The sequence below is a fragment of the Petaurus breviceps genome, unplaced genomic scaffold (genome assembly GCF_028583685.1).
Source record: "Petaurus breviceps papuanus isolate PSGF00001 unplaced genomic scaffold, PetGlider_PUasm1.0 90897, whole genome shotgun sequence".
Classification (NCBI taxonomy): Eukaryota; Metazoa; Chordata; class Mammalia; order Diprotodontia; family Petauridae; genus Petaurus; species Petaurus breviceps.
Window position 1 is genome coordinate 7,916,226 of NW_027187374.1, and position 19,227 is coordinate 7,935,452.

General features: G+C 37.9%; 1 protein-coding gene and 2 pseudogenes across 7 annotated transcripts in view; 2 read left to right on the forward strand and 1 right to left on the reverse strand.

The window, feature by feature from the left end:
• Positions 1 to 19,227, forward strand: part of ITSN1 (intersectin 1) — a 327,970-nt gene that overhangs the window by 86,444 nt on the left and 222,299 nt on the right. For all 7 annotated transcript variants that reach the window (XM_069074954.1, XM_069074950.1, XM_069074953.1 and 4 more), the window contains 3 exons: positions 10,521 to 10,700; positions 12,664 to 12,757; positions 15,972 to 16,072. In XM_069074954.1, coding sequence (XP_068931055.1) covers positions 10,521 to 10,700; positions 12,664 to 12,757; positions 15,972 to 16,072 — 375 coding nt within the window. The remainder of the gene's footprint in view (positions 1 to 10,520; positions 10,701 to 12,663; positions 12,758 to 15,971; positions 16,073 to 19,227) is intronic.
• LOC138151288 (dynein axonemal assembly factor 1-like) lies at positions 829 to 6,283 on the reverse strand (annotated as a pseudogene).
• Positions 2,359 to 3,101, forward strand: LOC138151458 (ferritin heavy chain-like; annotated as a pseudogene).

Below are 19,227 nucleotides of genomic sequence, written 5' to 3' on the forward strand. Positions count from 1 at the left end.
TTTCCCTCTTGGGTAAGTTACATTTCTATACACAGCTAATTTTGTGTTTGTGTGTGTGTGTAATATATATGTGTATGTTCTTCCATCTTTGAATCAATTCCAATGAGAGTGAGGTTAAAGCATTACTTGCTACTCTCTCATTTTCCTTTCTACTGTAAAAGTTCCCCCTTTTGTACCTCTTTTATATGAGGAAAATTTCCCCATTCTTCCATTTCTTTCCCCTTCTCCCTATGTATTATGCCCTTTCTTACTGCTTCTTTTTTTTTTGAGATCATTCCAGCATAATCAACTCACATCCATGCCTTCTGTCTGTGTAAACTCCTGTTAACTGCTCTAATAATAATATTTTAGGAGTTACATGCATCATCTTCCTATATAGTAATGTGAAAAGTTTAACTTTACCAAGTCCCTTATGATTACTCTTTAATGTTTACCTTTTTATGCTTCTCTTGAGTCTTGAAGAATTTAAATGTCCTATTTTCTACCCACCTCTGATTTTTAATCAGTAATGCTTGAAAATCCTCCTTGAAAGTCCATTAAGTGTTCATTCCCCCCCCCCCCCCCCCCCGCCCGAAGGATTATACTCAATTTTTCTGGCTAGGTTATTCTTGGTTGTATTCCTAGGTCCTTCGCCTTCTGTAATATCATATTCCAAGCCCTCCACCTTTTTAATATCAAAACTGCTAAATCTTATGTGATCCTGAGAGTGGCTCCATAATATTTGAATTGTTTCTTTCTGGCTACTGAACTATGCATTTTCTCTAACGTGAGAGCTACAGAATTTGACTATAACGTTCCTGGGAGTTTTCATTTTAGTATCTCTTTCAGGGGGTGATTGATGGATTCTTTCAGTTTCTATTTTACTCTCTTAATCTCAGATATTGGGGTAGTTTCCTCTGATAATTTTCTGGAAATATGATGTTTAGGCTCTTTCTTGATTAAAATTTTCAGGTAGTTCAGTAATTTTTAAATTATCTCTTTGATCTATTTTCCAAGTCAGCTGTTTTTTCCAATGAGATCTTTCACATTTTCTTCATTTTTTTCATTGTTTTCACTTAGTTTTATTGTTTCTTTTTTTTTTTTGATGTTGAAATTTTTATAAAGCTCCAAAGGAAAACATATAGTTCTATAATACAGTAAACCAAAGTTAACCAGAAAAAAATTAAATCACAAATTATGAATTTGAGGAATACTCTTTCACATGCTTTACACAAAGGCTAAAAGAATAAGTCAACATTTTAAATAGATCAATTCAACTTTAGCTATTACCTAGAAGTACTTGTCAGAGGACAAACCCTGGTGCCCTCCCTTAACTAAAAATGCCACAAGTTTTTAGTCCACCCTCATGCTATGGATCTGGAAATAGGACTCTCCAGACGGTGGAGGAATGCCGAATAGTAAGCACACCTTTAAAACTGGTGTGCATATATACCTGTGGGAAAATAAATGCTAACTGTTCCACACAGTCCATCTTTGATATTTAATCTATCCCAAATTCAATGTCTTCATTGCCTTCCTTGATCCCATGCACAGTGAAATCTTCGGTCTCTTTTAAAAACTGCACCTTATTTTTTGAAGTATCACTTTCTGATGAAGAAGGTGAAACCGGAGTATCATTCTGGTCTACATCGAAAAGATCTTGTTAGTTTTCTTCACTGTAGGTTGGGGACATCAGTGACTCCTCTAATGGATTTTCACTGATCTCTTGAATCAATGGTTCTGACAGCTTTGTGTGGTCGTTGTTGGTGTCCACGTCCCTGTTTGATTCTGATTCAAATATTTCTGTAAGGGGCGTGATGGCCTCCTTTGAGGTATTTTTAGAGATTTAAAATATATTAGAAAGTGTATCTGTGGCTGTTTGGTCCTGCATTGTGTAGCCTTCCTGCAGTTCGGGATCACTGTCATCATTTCCTCCAGAAATTATTTCAATTTTTGGAAATTTTCATCTGAATTTTCTGGAAAGGTCTCATTAACTTCTGGAAGATCATCAATGAAGAGCTTGTTTTTTGCCGCCAATTCAATGGTTTCTAATTCCGCAGCTCCATCCACTTCTGCCTTCTCTGTAGTCAGAGGTTTTAATGTCAATTCTTCTTGTGCAGCTCCGGGGTCTGGGGACTTTGTTTCTTTCGCTTGAAAATCTGGGTCTGGGCCAGAAGCGCAGGGAAGGGGAGTCGCTGCAGTTTCCTGCTTCAACAGTGCTTGAACGGAACCCGCTGCTCGATTCCCGGCTGGAGCCGCCCTTAGCCACCTCTACACCTTCATGTCCACTAACCAACACTTCTTCCGTCCTACTGTCAAGCAACAGTCACCTGCTCAGCTGCCTCAGCCTCCGCCGCAGCCGCTGCCTCCTCTTCCTCCGCCTCTGCTGCCTCCATGACCACCTCATGCCCCTCTCAGATGCGGCAGAACTACCACCAGGACTCTGAGGCCTCCATCAACTGGCAGATCAACCTGGAGCTCTATGCCTCCTATGTCTACTTGTCCATGTCCTACTACTTCGATCGCGACAACGTGGGTGCTCAAGAACTTCGCCAAGTACTTCCCGCACCAGTAGCACGAGGAGCACGAGCAAGCCGAGAAGCTGATGAAGCTGCAGAACCAGCCCAGCGACTGCATCTTCCTGCAGGACATCAAGAAACCCGACCGCGACTACTGGGAGAGCAGGCTGAATGCAATGGAGCGTGCTCTGCACTTGGAAAGTCAGTCGTTACTGGAATTGCACAAGCTGGCAACCGACAAGAATGACCCCCACTTATGTGATTTCATCGAAACCCGCTACCTGGATGAACAGGTCAAATCCATCAAACAGCTGGGTGATCACGTAACCAACCTGCGCAAGATGGGGGCCCCCGATTCTGGCATGGCGGAATATCTTTTTGACAAGCACATCCTTGGAGACAGTGACGAGAGCTAAGCCACACCTGGCTTCCCCCATACCTGGGAACTGTGGGTGCCACTCCTACTGTCTTTCAGTGCATGCATATTTTGGTTATCTGACCTTTTCATAATCTGTACCAAAAAACTACCACCATTTACATCCCAATAAAGTGACTTGGTACTGATGAAAAACAAAACAAAAAAAAGCAAACAAAAAAAGAAAATCTGGGTCTGACTCCTCCTGGTTCTCTCCTTGAGGTTCAGTAGGCACCTTACTTTTCACATTGGAGCCTTCAGGAAAGACTTCTGGACAAACTTCTCAATCTTCTGCTGTGTGGCTTCCTCATGAGGTTGCTGAGGACTTCTTTCAATGACTAGATCTTCACTCCTGCCATTGTTTGACGTTTCAATCTCTCCTTTTTCCTCCAATTCTTTCTGTTTCCTTTTCTCCATCACTCTTTGCCTAATCATGGCCACTGCATCAATGCTCTCTTCAATCTTCTTGCTTTCTCTGGTTTCCCATTTCACTTTCTTCCTTCTCAGCTTCACTCCCTCCCTTAGGCCAGGCTTCTGCACATGGTCTGTCCTTTGGGAAAACTGGCCTATCATCCAGATAGGTTAAGACTTTGAGTTGAATGCTAACAGTTCTTCTATAGTGCAGAATTTTCCTAATCACTGTGTTTCCCATCAAATTCAGTACATGCAAATCAGGCATGGCTTCTAGGACACTGAGGATATCAGGATCATACAGGTTGTTGTTGGAAAGGTCCAGAACACAAATACTCTGGCAGTCCTTTAGGTGCTGAATGTCCTCCACAGTCTTGAGGTGGTTGTTAGCAATCTGCAGCGTTCTTAGAAGGAGAAGACAAGACAGGTTCTCGATGGTCTTGATGTAGCTATTACTGAGGTTGAGGGAACTCAGTTTTTTCAAGGGTTCGAGGTTCTCGATTTTACAAATCAAATTTAATTGCAAGTAGAGGCAATGTAATTCTGTCTGCACCTGCAGGTTCTCAATCTTCTGTATCCCATTACACTCTAGCCAAAGACACCTTAAGCCTGTATACTCTTCCAGGTTCTCAATGCAGTCAAAACCTTTGAAGTGTAAATAAAGCATGTCATTTAATTCTGGAGTCACATACAGTTTTTGTTCCTTGCAAAGTATTCTAAGGAAACTTTTTGTCATTCTTTGATGACTGTCCCCTTCATTAGTTTTTCGGCTTGAGGAGTGATTTTTTGAGTTTTGAGCACTGTTTTGCTTTTGCTCAGTTTGGTACTTTTTCTGAAGAAGGGTCTGTAGATTTCTCCCTAGGTTTTATCTCTCCTGCTGAGGACAGCCCAGCAGGCTGGCAGGAATTGCAGCACAGAGTTCTGGGAGCCGAGCCTAGCCCCAGGGTGGGCTTCAGTTTTATTGTTTCTTAATGTCTTCTGGAGTAATTAGCTTCCAGTTGCCCAGTTCTAATTTTTAGGGAATTATTTTCTTCAGTGAGCCTTTGTACCTCATTTTCCATTTGACCTAATCTGCTTTTTAAGTAGTTCTTTTCTCCATGAATTTTTTTGTGCCTCTTTTTGCCATTAGGGTAGTTCTGTTTTTTTTAAGTTATTATTTCTTCAGATGTGTGTGTGTGTGTGTGTCTTTTACCAAGGTTGTTAATTCTCTTTTCATAACTTTCTGTATCACTCTCATTTCTTTTCCTAATTCTTCCTCTACCACTCTTAGCTCTTTCTTTAATTTTTCCAGGAATTCTTGTTGGGATTGAATCCAATTGACATTTTTCTTTGAGATTTTGCATGTAGCTCTTTTCACATTGTTGTCTTCTTTTTAAGGTTTTGTTTATATCTGTTTTCACATTGTTGTCTTCTTCTGAGTTTATGTTTTGGTCTTCCCTGTCATTGTAGTAGCTTTTTGTGGTCAAATTCTTTTTTTATTTGTTTTTAGCTCATTTTCCCAGTCTATTTCCTGACTTTGAAGTTTATGTTAAAGTTGATCTCTGCTCTCCTGGGGTTGGGGAGACGGTGTTCTAATCTTCAGGGTTTTTTTGTGCTGCTATTTGCAAAGCTAGTTCTGGAGGTCTGCAAATTTTTGGTGCTTCCAAGGTGGTGTGATGCTCGAAGAGGTATGGCTACCACTCTCCTGGCATGTACTTTGGTCTTTACCCAGGAAAGTTCTCTGGTCCCATGCTGCTGCAAGCACTCTATTTGCTTGTGATCAGGGTCCCCTTCCCACTCTCACCCCTCCTTCCTATGACCAAACCCTACCACTCTATTACCCCCTGGAACTATGACCCAGAACTGTGTATGGGCAATAAAGTTGTCAGTCAGTCTCAGCTGTATCTAGTGCCAATAAATCATCTCCTGTGATATCTCACTTTTTCTCTCATTTGGGGAGGCAATTGGGATTAAGTGACTTGCCTGGGGTCACACAACTAGTAAGTGTCTGAGAATGGATTTGAACTCAAGTCTTCCTGGCTTCAGGGCTGGTATTCTATCCACTGTGCCACACAGCTGCCACCTTTCTGACTAGTTGTTTGACCCCCTTCCATCCCTGTGCTTACAGTTTCCAAAGCTGCTGCTGCTGTGCCTACTACCTCATGTGGGGGCTCTGTAGAGGCTTCTACCTCGATGTCACAAATTTTTCCTGCAGACCTCCTAAGTTTTCTTAGGTCAGAAAAAATGTCTTCCTCTGACCTTCTTTTTGACTCTGCCAGTCCAAAATTTGGTTTGAGACATTATTTTAAAGTTGTTTGGAGGTGAATGTTAAGAGAGTTCAGCTGGGTGGTCTCTAATCCTCCATCTTGGCTCTGCCAATGTAATTGCTCTTTCAAGCTACTTCCATATTTGTATGAGATTTCTCATTTTTCCCTTCCCTTCTACACCAGTGGGATACGTGAATTCATATGTGGACATAGATATAAGGTTTCAACCTTGTATCTATATATTCATCACTTAAACCACACATCTTAGTTCCTAATGGTGCAAGTCAGTGCTATTTATCTCATTAGAGGACTCAAAAAATGAGGAGACATCTGTACTTTGGATAAAAAATGCCTCGTTCAAAGTTGTATTATAATTTTTCACATGTACATAGAAGCTATTGTAATGAATAAAAATTATCTAAGCTTTCATAAATTCTTAGTAGCTTTTTGTCATACTTACTTAATAGATAGTAGTAGTACTGCTAACATGTAGGAGTTAAAAAATCTTTTAACTTAAAAATGGATTCTTATTCTCAAAAATATGGAATCAGTATACTAAACTAAGTCAGTATACTTTATTGCAGGCCTGCATAACCTGTGACCCTCCAGAGAATTTTGAGTGGTTTGTGAAAAATGTAGAGGAAAACATCCTTTACATTTTTCACGGGCCACTTGAAATCCTTTGGTGTGCCTGTGGGCCATAAGCAGCTCATGGATGCGGGTTATGCAGGCCTGCTTTATGGCATTCTGTTCTGGGGGGGAATCCCTCTCATGTTTTACTAAATGAGACTAAAGGAGAAAGTTCCATAAAGAACAAGTTTATAAATGGTTGATGAGCTAAATATTAAAGTGAATTTTGACTGCAACTTGGGAATGATGTTATAAAATGGAATTGATCTCATCATTCTCATATAGTTCCTTCCAGCTCTAAGTCTGTGCTCCTATGATTCTTTATTCCTATTCTGGTTTGACATAACTGATTATGGGACATTGGGGATATCATATCTGCCATCTGTCTGACCTTTTCCACTGTCATTTTTAATATTATTTAGTTGTTTTTTAAGATTTGTAATATTCATCTTAAATACGATTGAGAGAATTTTTGAACTTTTTGTAACTATAAAAAGTATGAAATAGAAGCCCTTCTCCATGCCCCACGCCCCACTGATAGCACTTCCAACCTTATGTTTTCTTTTGTCATGTATGTCAACATACACAGGTTTGTTACCTGTTAACAGAATAAAGTAGAAACCTTTGAAGTTCTGTAGCACTTTGTTCCTCTTACTTCACATTCACCTTTTACCTTGTGATGTGGTTATCTTTTCACATATTTGACATACGTGGGCGCTATATAAATGCTTACTCACTCCCACTTCTTTCTTACCCCCTACTATATTGTGAGTTCCTCGATGAGAGAAGGTGACTTATTCTTTGTCCTCCTTGTAGTATCTACCACAGTGCCATGTTAGTGTAGGATCTTTTAAGAATGTTTGATGAATAAATGTTTGAGGCCATCAGGTAGTTCTGACTGTCTCTGACATCTAGACCTGATGAGATACTGATGTAAATGCATATACCTAAAAGAAATAACATATTTTACCCATTAGAATTATTATTTTTTTCTTATTTATAACATAATTTCTGTATCAGAGCTGAAATTTTTTTAAAGAATTTTTAAGCCTTGAAAATTAAATACTATGAAATTGTGCAGCTACACATAGAAATGGTAATACCCTTGACCCTGCCATCACCTACAAATACACTACTTACATGTTAATGAACTTTGAAATTCCCTTCTCTGATCACACTTTGTTGTCCTTTGAGTTCTCCTGTGCCTTGCAATCCCTAACCCTATTCTTTGTCCTCACCATGACCTCCAGTCTCTGAAAGCTCTCAGTTCTTTCCCAGGCTATTATCCCTGCATTGGCTACACTCCCCTCCCTTCCCCATTGTGACGCCATGATGAATCTACATTACCCTTTTCTCTTGCGGCTCATCTTGCTTTGCCAAACATCTGAACCACTGAAAATATAAAAAAGGAAACTTTTCAATAAATAATTGTAGGTTTTTAGTCTCTGCAAAATGTGAATAAAATTATAGGAGCAGCATACAAAATAATGGTATGGAAGTAAAATGTACAGAACTTGAAAACAAATTGGTTATAGGGAGTGAAAGTTGAGGATGATATTGAGATTGCGAATATTGGGTGACTGGGAGTATAGTGGTGCCCTCTGGATGAGTAGATCTGAGAATCATCTGCATAGAAGTGGAAATGGAATCCATGGTAGCTGATGAAATCCCTAAGTGAAATAGTGTCTGCTGTGAAGAGAAGGTGGCCCTGGACGGAATGGGAAGGGCTATGGTAGGACACCTGCAGTCAGTAGATATGGGCTGGATGATGATGATCCATCCGCGGAGACTGAGGGGTAGTCAGATAAGTAGAAGGACAGATCTAGAGAAGAGAGTATCAAGAAGAGGAGAGCCCTCAGTGACATAAAAGACTGCAGAGCATTCAAAGATGGTAACTGAGAAAACGACATTGGATTTAGCACTTCAGAAATCATTGGTAACTTTGGAGAGAGCAGTTTGTTAAATGATGTGGTCAGAAACCAGACTGCAGAGAGTTAAGAAGAGAGTAAGAAGGAATGCACATGGCCTTCTCAAGAAATGTAGCCACAAAAGAGAGGACAGGGGATGGAAAGATCAAATAAGGAACTTTTTGAAGGTAGGGAAGACATTGGTGTGTTTATAGGCAGTTGGGAAGTAGCCAATAGGCAGAATGAAGGTTAGTGAGAAAGCTGGGATAATAGGAGCAATCTGTTAGAAAAAGATTGGATCATTTGTATATGTAGAGGGGTTAGTTTTGGCAAGAGGAACCACCTCCTTGTGTAAGACAGGGGACAAAGGAGGACAATAATGACTGAAAGCATCTGAGTGAGGTGAGGAGGAGGGAGAAGAAGGAGCTCCTGGCAAACAACTTTAACTTTTTCAGTGAAATAGGAAGCAAGGTCCTGAGCCAAGGGTGGGGTTTCAGGAGGGGGGTGGCATGGGAAGTGTGAGGAGGAATGAAAAGTTTTGGAAAAGCCACTCTGGTAAGTAGGACAGTGAATTGATTAGGGATGTATAAAAGAATTGTTTTGTGAGAGTGAGGACACAGTTGAATTTATATAACATAAATTTGTAGTGGACTCAGCATAACTTAGTGATTTTCTTCATTTTCATTTGAGCAGAAATGTAGGCAGTGGGTTGTGGATTTAGTACAGGCTGAGACTTGACAAGGTAAGAAGGTGAATAGGATAAGGGGGCAGATGACTCAGAAAAGAGGTCAGTATGGTGTTGAACTGATTCACTAAGGGATGAGGATGAAGAAAGGAGGGAAATATGGTAAGGACAGTATGAGTGGTCTGGGAGAGAACTGAGGGTAGAGGGATTGGAGATCATTTTAAGGATGAGAGACTTTGGAGGTGCAAGACAGACGAAGAGGTGGAGTGACAACAGCTTGGAGGAGAATCTTAGGCTGGACAATAGTCCTTTGAGTCATCTCTATGGAGATGATAATTGAACTCATTTTGAACTGGTGAGCCAATGAGGGAGAAAGGGTCTAGGGAAAGAAGAGGCCCCTAGGGCAGAAACTTAGGCTATACCCATAGTTGGTGGATGTGACATTAATAATGAATCTGTAGGGGAGATGAAGAGTGGTTAGACTTGTATGGAGAGAACCCAAGAGAAAAAGGTGACCAACAGGATCAAATGCATCTGAGAAACCAAGAATGATGAAGGTTGAGGAAAGGCCAGTAGATTTGGTGATTAGGAGACCATTTGTCTAAGAGAGCAGCTTAGGATGACTGATGAGATCTGAAATCAGTTTTGGGCAGGGGTGAAGAGGAGAGGAAGTGGACGTATACATTAGAGAGCTTTCTCAAGGAATGTGGCTAAGAAAGGATGAAGAGATAAGAGTATGATATAGTATGGTGCTTAGGACTCTTGGGATCTAGTGAAGGTCATTTGAGGTTAGGGGAAACAATGAGGGTTTAGAGGTTAAAGAGAAAAGGAAGAATATAATGGTAGAGGCACTGGCTTCAGAAGACAAAAGAGGATGGATTCAGGAGTGCATATAGAAGGATTGACCCTGGTGAAGAGAAGGACCATCTCTTCATTTGAGACTGGGGTAAAGGAGGAAATGTTGGAAATAATGTTGAGGAGGAAAGAGGCGAGAATTTTTAGCGGATAGGTTTGTGTTTTTTTGGTCGAATATGAGGTTAGTACCTTGGAAAAGAGTGGGCAGGGGAAGAATGCTCTTGGAGGTTTCTGGAGAAAAGAATTTTGGAACATCTAGAATGGGATAGAAAATGAATGCTTCTCTTGACACCCTCTTACTTTTCAGGGTAACTGGACTGCTAGCTGTCCCTCTTCTCAGACATGCTGTCTTTAGACTCAGCACCCTCATATTTGCTGTCTGAGCCTGAAGCGCCCATTTTTTGTCTCTTTCATAATCCTTAATTTCTTCAAGGCTTAGTTAATCTTTGCTAATAACTCTTCCATGCCTCTTTCTCAGCTTTCCTCCCCCCCCCATCTCCTGCAACTGAAAGTGTTTTCTTCCTCCTCAAATATCCTTTGTCCCAATCATTCCACATCCTTCCTAAATGTATTTTTGACTTATGTGGCCAAATCTCATCCACTCTCCACCCAGGAGAATGTAGGCCCCGTGAAGGGAAGACTTCTGTGCCATTTTTATCTTTGCATTCCCAAAACCTTGCACATGGTTGCTGTTGAATGTTTGTTGTTGAACTGAGCAGCTTTCAACAAATAATCTTGTTGGTAATTTTACTATTATATGAAACCCAGATTTGATGTGGCACAATAGGAAAAAACCTTTTATGCTCATCCTAATAGAATCTTGTCTTGTAAATGACTCACCTGGATCTATTTGAAATCTTTTTTGCTCTCTAGGTATAGGAGGCATTGCCAGCATGCCGTCTCTCACAGCTGTTGCTCCAGTACCAATGGCATCGATTCCAGTAGTAGGAATGTCCCCACCTCTCGTATCTTCTGTTCCTACAGCAGCAGTTCCTCCCTTGGCTAATGGCGCGCCTTCTGTCATACAGCCTTTGCCTGCTTTTGCTCATCCTGGTATGTAACCTAGTATAACCTAAGCCCAGTTTTTCATAACTTTTATAATATTTGCTTATATTGAAAGCTCTTTCTGTTAAAATTTCAGTGCTACTTGATTTTTAGGAGTTAGGGCATAAAGCTTTGGTTTTACTGGAGAGAGGATTTGCCTCCCTCCACTACTGACTATAGGTATTTTTCTGGCTCAGAGGTTTGTCTACATCAGCAAGAGGTTAAGTGACTTACCCAGGGTTGCATAGCCAGTATGTCTTAGAGGGTATATGTGAACCCAGGTCTTCCTGGTTCCTGGGCCAGCTTTTTATCTACTAAACAGCATTGCCTCTCACTTGATTATAATTTAGTTATATTTGGGTCCAGAGGGAAACAATGTATTAATTCATATAATTTCTTCATTTAGCAGATTATAAAGAAAACAAAGCAGGTAAAACATAATATTCCAGAAGGCTACAAGTTTGTCAAAGCAGATTGCAGCTGGGAGCCACTATCAACAGATAGGAACCAAATATTAATAGTCCTGAAAACAAATCTCTTGCACACAACCAGTTAAGACATGAATTATAGCTTTTTATTGTTATTAACAATAACAATAGCTGATATGTATATAGTATTTTATAGTTTACAAAGCTTTTTACATACATTATCATATTTTATCCAAAGGTTTATTCATTTTTTTTTTCAGCTGTAATTAGGTATAGGTATTATATGGTCACATTTGAATTTACCAAACTGGTCTTGATGTTCCCCTAAATTACAGCTAAATAGTTCACATACCTCCTGGATTAAATATAAAATCCTCTGTTTGGCTTTCAGAGACCTTTATAGCCTGGCCCCTTCCTACCTTTCCAGTCACTTATACTTTATTCACCACCATGTTTCATGTAATCCAGTGATACCGACTTCCTTGTTGCTCCTTGCACACTGTACTCCATCTCCCAAAGGGGAGCATTTTAACTGGCTGTGCCCCATGCCTAGAACATTTTCCCTCTTCATCGTCACCTCCTGCCTTTCCTGGTGGCTTTCATGTTTTCCTTTAAGGCTCAGCTAAAGTCTCACAGACACAGTCTTCCTTAATCTGAGCTCCTTCCATCCGGAACAATTTACCCATGTATATATTTTTGGTACATAGTTGTTTGTATGTTGTCTCTCCCATTAGAACATGAACTACTTGAGAACAGGAACTATCTTTTATCTTTCTTTGTATTCCTAGCACTTTATACAGTACTTGGATCATAGTAGGTGTTTACGAAATGGTTGTTCATTTGTCTTCATTGTATGAAGATGTTGTTACTGAATCAACATTAATAAGGCATTACTTTTCACTTATTATTCTGGTAGTGATTATGGGTTTACAAATTTTCTGCCTGGAAACCAATGCTACACATTTTAAAAACAGCTGATAGGGTTGAGGTGTGCAGTATGTAGATATGAAATGGAGTTTTTTTCTATACAAAGCAAACCCGTCTGTGTGAATATGAGCTAAATATAATGATATTTATATATAATATGTTTATATTATATGTAATAAATAAAAATAATGAGCTAAAACTCATCATTTGTATTATACACTAATTGTACATTTATGTAGAGAAATTATATAACTAATTTCTGCTTCATATGCTTTCAGTCAATAAAATATTGTCCTCTGTTTTTCTCTAAGCAGTTAAATAATTCCATAACTAACTTGAATAATATTATTCTGTATGATTAAGGTAGCAGCATTTTCCATGGAGAGGATGATTGCTTCAGGGTTTTTTTAGTATTAAATTGGGAATTACCAGGGTAGAAAGAGAAAATGGAAAGAAGTTAGTTTTCTTGTGTCTTTAAGGGTGTTCCATGGAAGACAGATGAAGAATGATTGATTTTTGGTTGGCATTTGAAGATTATAGAGTTTAATTTTCCCATGTATTAAAGACATTCCATGAATACCTAAAGAAAATCACCTACAATGTGTTTCTTATTGCAGCCACGTTGCCAAAGAGTACTTCTTTTAGTAGATCTGGTCCCGGTTCACAGTTAAATACAAAACTACAGAAGGCACAATCATTTGATGTTGCTAGGTAAGTTTGTTTGCTTTTTGATTATAGTAATGGATGGCCTAATTAAATAAATTCATTGACTACTTTATGCTAAAATTTTTTTTTTTTGCTTTTTGGAGGGCAGTTGGGGTTAAGTGACTTGCCCAAGGTCACACGGCTAGTTGCGTGTCTGAGGCCGGATTTGAACTCAGGTCCTTCTGACTCCAGGGCCAGTGCTCTATTCACTGTGCCACCTAGCCGCCCCCTAAATTTTAAAATGAGCTAATATTCTTTATTATTTTCTCACCACACAATTTCTGTAACTAGGCAAAATATTATTGGTGTTCTATAAATTTTGGCTTATGCTGACAATTGAAGAAAAATCTTTTATTATTTCTTGTGCTTTGATTACCAAATATATTTTTCCTCACAGCATAGTATTTCTTCATTCATTACTTATATCACCTACAAAGAGATTCCCATTACAGAAAGGTTTGTATGCTGTCCATCTTCCAGGACAGACTTAATCATTTTTGTCTCATTTGGTGGTCTGGTGAAGTCTGTGGACCACTAAGAATGTTTTTAAATGCACAAAATAAAATACATAGGATTACAAAGCAATCCAGTGACATTAAAATATAGCTATGAAAGTATATACTTTTTAAAAGTTTGGAGGCTTTAGGTTAAGAACTCTTTTTTTAGGAGTTGAATGAAAAGATAGTGTTAAAAAGTAAAATAATACAGCTTTAAACTGGAAAAAATAAATTTGCCTACTTAGAATTAGACATTTTAAAGTAGAGAATGAGATTTCCTTATAAAGATGCTAGGCAAATATAATAGAGGATTTTGTTTTTTAAGTATTCCTCAGAATTTTCTTGTAGATTTTTTGTGTCTTTAGTTGGCAAAATCTCATTTCAGTGGGGAACATTAAAAGGAATGTTCCACTTACTTCAGTTTTCTGGGTGATTGTAAACCAGAACCTCTTTTTAAATGAAAATCTTTATAAAGTGGTTTGGCTCATTTGCCTTCTATTCTTCTACAGAAGAATCTATTGAACATAATTAAAAAAAATGTTTTGAAGAACTTTGCACAAGTTGTATAGTGCCATTGATTTATGGTGTGTGCCAAATAAGTAATGATGATGAAAGCTACAAAAGAAAATCTGTCTTATTATTTCATGTTTATATACTAGTAGATGTAAGAATTTGGGTACAAAGTGTTATAACCCTATGAACTAACTTGTAAGTTTGTTTTTTAAACTGAATCTTTGATGTAAGTTTTTGTTTTTATTTGCTGCCTTTTCTTTCTCAATATTGAATTTATTTCTAAATTTTCAGTTAATTCATGGTTCTAGTTCTTCAAAACATATTCAGTTTCTATCCCACTCCCAGGGGTCTTCAAAACATAGAGGGATTTTTGTTATGTAAATGATAGTACCAAATATTAGGGCAATTAAAACTAGATCACCTTAAGATGTCATTTTTTCAATACTAATAATTTAAATTCCCTACAAATATTCATAATTTATCACTAGTTTAGAAAAATTATGTCTTAGGCTACAGAACAGTACTTAACTTGATAAGTGTAATCTGGGGCCTTATTCATATGTAACACTCCCTCTACTCTGTTAGTGCAATAGGAAGATAAATTAACTTCTGATAAGAAAGTAAGAGTATAAATTAGCCAAATATTAACTTATTTAAAATGAGGGAATTATTGCAGCAGAATTCACGTTTGGCGTCTTCCATGTAAGTTTTTCCCCAATTTAAAGAATTCATTGTAAATTTTTGTCCTTTTCAGAAATTATTTAATATGAATGAATATATGTTTGTGAGAAAGCCTTATAGTAACTTATAAAGCACTTTATAGTTGTATTAGGTATCTTTTACTTATGTGTAATTTGGAGCAGTTGAATTTACAAAGACATTTTCCAGCTGCTAGGATATTTGCTGTTGTATATCAAAATCTAATAAAGAGAACAGAATTTAAAATTGATAGGCTCGGCTTCTGGTTGTTTTAACTTTTGCAAAGTAACATGGAAATGAGCCATTAACAATAGAATGGAGAGAAATATCTTGATGAAATACTAATTATAACCCACATCTACAGTGGTAGTCATCATTATTCTTAAATAAAAAGTTACTTTAGATTTCTTTTCTTGGTAGTCTCTGTTTAGCTCCTAATACAAAAGTGTCACTATCAAAAGTAATTTAGCATTCTGTGGGTAGTATCATTTAAGAAACCGATCCCTAAATAGATCTAGATCCAAATTGAGTCCTGGAAAGGGATTTTCTTCAGGTCTTCACCAAGACCTATTGTCAAGAGAACAGTCATCATTGATTGAGTTGCCATCCATCTTTTTTTGTGCCATTAATTTAACCTGTTAATTAGGCTCTCTGGTTCCTCATCTGTAAAGATCTTCAGTGCTGCTTAGAGTCAGCCTTGAAGGCATAATGCCCTGCCTCTGACACATCCTGGGCAAATCAATTAACCTCTCAGTGTGCTAGGCAACTTTCTAAGACCCTTTAAGTTTCAGAGAAGGGGCTGATCTACCTTGGTATAGGGAGTTTCCTTAGTTGGTGTTCCCTATAGCAGTGACATCTGAGATCCACTCTATATCCCTTGCTTGGAATTTAACCTCTCAGAATGACAGCATCTTATCATTTCACTTTAATAAATGTGTTTTTATTTTTGGTGTATGAAAAATTAAGACTAAGATGCCTTTAGAGGTTGACACTCCTTACTTTAAAGTGACAGAAATGGTATAGGATTAAGAACCATTATATCATCACTTTTTCTTTTTAGCAATTTTCTATCCTTTTTGACTAGCCTTCAGCATATAGTAAATAGAATCTGTTAAGTTGGAATGACCATTTGAACTGAATTTATGTCTATGTTAAAAGTGAATGTTGTTTTTTTAGTTAATATGTATATTGGAATAGAAAATTAGGGGGCAGCTAGGTGGCGTAGTGAGTAAAGTGCCGGCCCCGAAGTCAGGAGGACTCGAGTTCAGTTCTGGCCTCAGACACTTAACACCCACACAAAAAAACTAGCCCTGTAACCTTGGGCAAGTTACTTAACCCCTCCTGCCCTCCAAAAGGCAAAAAAAAAAAAGAAATAGAAAATTAATAGACATGAGAATAAATAACACATGAAAACTACTGCTTTTTTTTTTTTTAAGGCAATTTAAGCAAAGGGAAATCATAGATATAGACAAATTCTTGCTACTAATTCTTATCTTTTTAAATTCTTTTAGTGCCTCTCCTGCGGCAGAATGGGCTGTCCCTCAGTCATCAAGACTAAAATATAGGCAATTATTCAATAGCCACGACAAAACAATGAGTGGACATCTAACAGGTATTCAGATGGGTTAATATATGAAAATTAATTTTGAAAAATATGATCTGTTTTTAAGTTTTCATCCTTTGCTCTTTCGTGGAAACACTAAATTTTCTGTTTAAAAATTTCCAACAGAATTTTAAAAAATAGAACAATTTTGCTAAATACTTTTCTTAATTTGTCTATTCTTGACTAATACTTTCCTTCTCTTTTTACTTCGTTTCTGTTTATCTACTGGGAATGCCTATCTAATTTGCTTCTGTACTCATAATAGGCTGTCCATGGGAAAAGCTCTGTTCTTTGGGACTGGAGGAAGTGAGAATTATAATAATAGCTATAGCATATTTTCCTTTTTTTTTTTTTTAGGAAACTTTTTTTTAAGGTTTTGAAACCTTTATTAAAGTTTTCCAAGTGCCTCTATATATGCTTGCTATCTCATTTTGATTACAGGAGTTTTCCAGTACTACCTAGAAACCTTTCAAAGTATATTATTAACATATTTTTAAATTAAATTTTTGTCAGTTATAAAAATGCTTAGAGAAAAAGAGAATTATTTAATTTTGAATTAAATATAAAGGAAATCGATTTTTAAAAATGGAAAAGCAGTGTGGTTCACTGAAAAAGCTTTGAATATGTAATCAGAGAACTTAGGGTAAAATCTGAAATCTACCATGTAGTATTTGGAAGACCTTTGACCAGTCATTTAGTTCCTCAGAACCTCAGTCTCTTTTTTTATAAATTGAGGTATTTTTATTTGAATGAACTCTGAGGGACCTTGCAGCTCCAAAACCAAAATCTTGTGATCCAATAAAAGCATCTTTAGTTATTTCTTAACTAGTATTAAATAGTTTCATATGTTATCAACAGGGGAAACATTTTTATATGAACTTCAGTCCTTAGGAGTCATTAGTTTTTCTAGCTTTTGTTAACTATTCCTTATGGGTTCCTTTTTCTGAAGCGAAGTATATATGTGTCTCCTTATGACTTTACAATATGTCAGTGGAAATCCTATTCATTTAGTCTTAATCATCAAATCCCATGACCTTTTTTAGTCCTCATCTTTTTCAGCATGAGACTTTTGAATATCGCTTCCTTTTTGAGACCCTATCTTCTCTTTAGTCCTCTTCTCACCACTTGTCTCATGGCTCCTTCTTGTTCTGCTTTGTTGTCCTCTCATCCTCTTTCTGATCCTTTAAGCTTAAGATTTTGTCTTTGATTCTCTTTTCTGTGATTTCTTTACATTTGAAGTCTAAATCATTTCCATAGCTTTGCCTGTCATCTCTAGGCAGATGACCCTCAAATCTAGATATCAAGCTCTGATCTTGATTTTGACCACCATACCCAAACCATCAACTGCCTGTAAGTCATCTCTACATGGATACATCTCAATCTCAACATGTCTATTGAGCATATTAGCTTTCCTTTAAAGCATACTCTTAAACTTCCTTCATTATTTCTGTCAGTAGCATGAGTTCATGCTGTAGCCCATATTCAAAATATTCTCTTTTGACTTTTTCCTTTGCCTTGCCTTAATCTATATATAATCTAGATCTCATAAACTATCAAGTCCTTTCATATCCTACCTCCACAATATGTTTCACCTCTGACCTTTTTTCTTTCTTTCTGTTGACACTGCCCCCTAATACATTCACCCATTTTTACTATTGTGTCAGAGTTCTTTTTCAAAAGAACATTTTTTTCAATTCTGAATTTTGTCTGTTCCCCAGCCCCTCCTCCTGCTATTGAGAAATCAAGAAATACAATACCCATTATACCTGTAAAGTTATGCAAAATATATTTCCACATTAGTCATGTTATGAAAGAAAAAATTAAGAAAAACAAATAAAGTGAAAGGAAATATACTTCATTCTGCACTTAAGAGTGTTCTTTCTCTGGAAGTGGATAGCATTTTTCATCATGGGTCTTTTGGAATTGTTGATTATTGTTGTATTATTATATCGCTATGTATGTACAGTGTTCTTCTGGTTCTGCTCACTTCATTTTGCATCAGCTCATACAAGTCTTCTCAGGTTTTTTGAAACCATCTTTGTGTAAAGCCAAGCACAAGCAGCTTTCCAGGAGAATGCTACTGTGAAAAGCTTTTAAGGTTCTGATTACACAGTATAGTGAACACTCTTTATTCAGTACTGAATCAAAACATTCACAGAAATCAAGGTACAGCATTCACAATGTTACAACTCATCCCAGAAAATTGAAGTACAGCATTCACAACAACTTATCACAGAAAATGGCCACATTGTTTTCACCACAGTGTTCACAATTTGAATAAAGAATAATCATTTAGGAACTCAATCATTCAGTCATTCTTAAGGAGGTTTGCCTACTTAAGGGACACAAAGTACAAGTCAAAGTTCTCCATTCATGGGATACACTAAGTTACAAATCAATCAGTCACTTATTCAGTCATTATTCACTATTCAATCATCAGAAAATACATAAGCTCTCCACTACTAGGTCACTAGTAAGTTGCAATTTCTCAGTCAGTACACAGTATCCAAGTAAGGTCTTCTTTCAGCTTGACTCAGGGTGGTCTCTCAGATTCCCTGGATCCCCTTCCATGGTCCCAGGTCCTACCTGGATTCACCAACCTGTTACCTGGGTTCAAAGGCAGACAGCTTCCAGGTCCTTGTCCAGCTCTTCCTGTTCCACACTGAAGCTCACAGTGTCCAGTCTACCTTAAATCCTTCACAGTCTTTGTTCCCAGGAAGTTAAGGCTTAACAAAGCCACAAACAGGTTCATACAAAGTACCAGCATCACAGTCATGCTTCCTCAGTCTTTGGCAGCTCCCAGAAGCTCCAAATGGCCTTCAGACTCAGCAGCATCTCAGCAAAAGCTCCAGCTGGTTCCCAGAATCAAAATCACTTCACCCAGGTTCCCACAATCAAAATAATTCTCTCCAGCCTGGGGGGCCTTTCCTCTTCAGCTTCCCTGGCAGGCAGCAGCTTGTGTTTCCACAAAGCTTACTCCAAGAAGATCTGTCTGACCCAGAAGGGGCTTCTCCTTATATACACACATGGCATTAGCTCCTTCCTGTTTAAGCCAACCTTTTCCTGTTACATCAGCAACAGGGGTTCGTACCTTCTGTTTCTTTAACAGAGGCTTGATTAATTACTAAGTGCTAAGTACCTGTTAGCTTTGCCAATCCAAAGGG